This window comes from Frankliniella occidentalis, unplaced genomic scaffold (assembly GCF_000697945.3).
Source record: "Frankliniella occidentalis isolate FOCC.00 unplaced genomic scaffold, Focc_3.1 Scaffold9, whole genome shotgun sequence".
NCBI lineage: Eukaryota > Metazoa > Arthropoda > Insecta > Thysanoptera > Thripidae > Frankliniella > Frankliniella occidentalis.
This window is the reverse complement of record NW_026267139.1, coordinates 2,779,535-2,781,716: the sequence shown is the minus strand read 5'-3', so window position 1 is coordinate 2,781,716 and position 2,182 is coordinate 2,779,535. Positions and strand designations below refer to the sequence as shown.

Below are 2,182 nucleotides of genomic sequence, written 5' to 3'. Positions count from 1 at the left end.
GAGAGAGAGAGAGAGAGAGAGAGAGAGAGAGAGAGAGAGAGAGAGAGAGACGAGAAGCAATGGCCAAGATGCACTGTTTAGGGACAGAGCGCGCCAATCTTAAATCCTAGGGGTGTGTGAGCGCGCCGTCCAAGAAGACTTTAGAAAAATAATTTTTGAGCTTTAGTATGATTCATTCTTAAGTTAAGGCCGTTGCGCGCCATTTAAGAGTGGGGGTTTAATAGTATACGAACAATGAGCGCGGGCTGCCCGTCGGGGAGGTTCGAAAGCAATTCTGTCCTCCCTGCCGGGCCAGCCGGAGAAGCAAACGCGAGAGACAATACGCCTAGAGTAGAGCGAAAACTTAAAACGTTTCATCACAGTCGTACACTTTTCGCCGGGCGCTATGCACGGCGCCGGACAATCACCAACTATCAAATATCAATAACGTTAAAAAAGAAAGCACAAAAAAAACCTCTCTCGCCCACGAGCAAACACAGCGAAACACAAACAACACCAGTCTAGTGGGCCTTATCCCCCCCAGAGAGGGGGAGTAAGAGAGAGAGAGAGAAAGGAAAAGGGCCGCAGGCTTTGGGAGAGCACGCGGTGGCCTTCTGTGCGGACAGTCGAGAAGGTGAGGCGCGACGGGCTGCTGGTGGGGTGGTCCTTGACGTCCTCCGGCGCCCTCGTCGCGTGGGTCCTCGTCCGAGACCCTCAGCCGAGGGCCAGGCGTACGCCCGTCACGACCAGCAGCGCGAGCAGCCACAGCGGCTGCTGGGCGATGCCGCCGCCCCCGGTCTGCATGGCCGCCGGGTTCTCCCCTGCAACAAGACACCCGTCAACATGAAGCAGTGCGCTGAAGACAAGACACGGTAGGGATGGAAGCCCTGGGAAGTTCCCGGAAAATTTCAGGAAAAGACGGAAAATATCCGGGAAAAAATTAAAATTTTCCCAGATTTTGGAAAGTTTTCCGTTATTTTCCGTATATTTTCGGAAAGTTTTCGGAATTTTTCCGGAAATTTTTTGGATATTTCCAACCATAACACGGTGTACCGGGAGTAACTGAGAATGCGCAACAGTGTTGCGGGATTGCATACCCGCCAGGGCTGCAGGGGCCATTGCGCCTTACGGGCTAACTGGGTAGGCAAACCCGCAACACTGTTGCGCATTCTCAGTTACACCCGGTACAGAGCGGTCCAAAAGAGCAGCGTCGGAAGCACCAAACATAGCAGCGGGTATATACACCCGATAAAAACAGTGTCTGAATTTCTAAATAGGGGAAAACTGAGAAAAACTCTGTCGATTCCAAATGTGCACATGTTCTACTTTGAATTATGTAAACATGGCATGTGTACAGTAATTAAAGTATACATGCCTATGTACGTTTTTATAAATGTAAACATACTGCTCATACTGCAGTTAGTATACAGCCATAAGTATACTTAATTTATCGTATACAATATAAACATTTGTATTGACAGAAAAGTGCCTAGATTTTGAGGACATCTCATACAGAATGATGGATGCCCGGGGATAGCCCTAATGTGCCGGGGGTTGCAGAGCAAGCACACGCCAAAGAGTGTGGGCTTGCACACTTCCCCTTCCCGCAAGGGGCCATCCAGAGAGTATGTCCGCCTTGCGCCGTTACGAGCAAGTTCAGCTCTCATAACGCCTGGTAGGTAGGCACACCTCGTCTGCAGTGCATGCGTGTACTGCGGGATGGCCTACCTGGCGTCTAGCAGGCGCCGAGCCCCCGTCATTAACCGAACGAATCTGAGAAAAGAGTTGCAATTTCCGGGCGATATCCCCAAGGAACCCGTCTGTACCGGCGCGTGCGCCGGAACACTCGGTGTAACACACAACACACACTGGAAATCCCAGTATAAAAATGTCGCACAGCTGCGCAGGTGTGTGTAAACATTCACACGCTCATTAGTGAGTCTAAATTCAGAAATAAATAAAAAATATTGTAAAGTTTGACTTATTTAGACCAAGTGTATGTCTCCCTACGAAACGACGCCATCTCGGTATGAGAGTGCGTCCAATGAGATCTCGCTCGTAGGGGAAACAGCGGGCGACATGACTTTGAACATGAGCAGCCTCAGCATTGCGTTGATCCGATGAGTGATCTCCCTCGGCGACGTGGTGGAGATTGTTTGGAGCGGCGTGGCGGGGCGTGGCGGGGTGGGGCGTTGCGTGGCGT

At 51.0% G+C, this 2,182-nt stretch overlaps 2 protein-coding genes across 2 annotated transcripts in view; one reads left to right on the top strand and one right to left on the bottom strand.

Moving 5' to 3' along the window:
• Positions 1-6: 6 nt before the first annotated feature.
• LOC113213625 (uncharacterized) overlaps positions 7-2,182 on the bottom strand; it is a 243,335-nt gene continuing 241,159 nt past the window's right edge. The window contains exon 7 of the mRNA XM_052277031.1: positions 7-800. Coding sequence (XP_052132991.1) covers positions 694-800 — 107 coding nt within the window. The 3' untranslated portion in view covers positions 7-693. The remainder of the gene's footprint in view (positions 801-2,182) is intronic.
• LOC113215695 (prostatic acid phosphatase-like) overlaps positions 726-2,182 on the top strand; it is an 11,245-nt gene continuing 9,788 nt past the window's right edge. Inside the window, exon 1 of the mRNA XM_052277103.1 lies at positions 726-851. Coding sequence (XP_052133063.1) covers positions 823-851 — 29 coding nt within the window. The 5' untranslated portion in view covers positions 726-822. The remainder of the gene's footprint in view (positions 852-2,182) is intronic.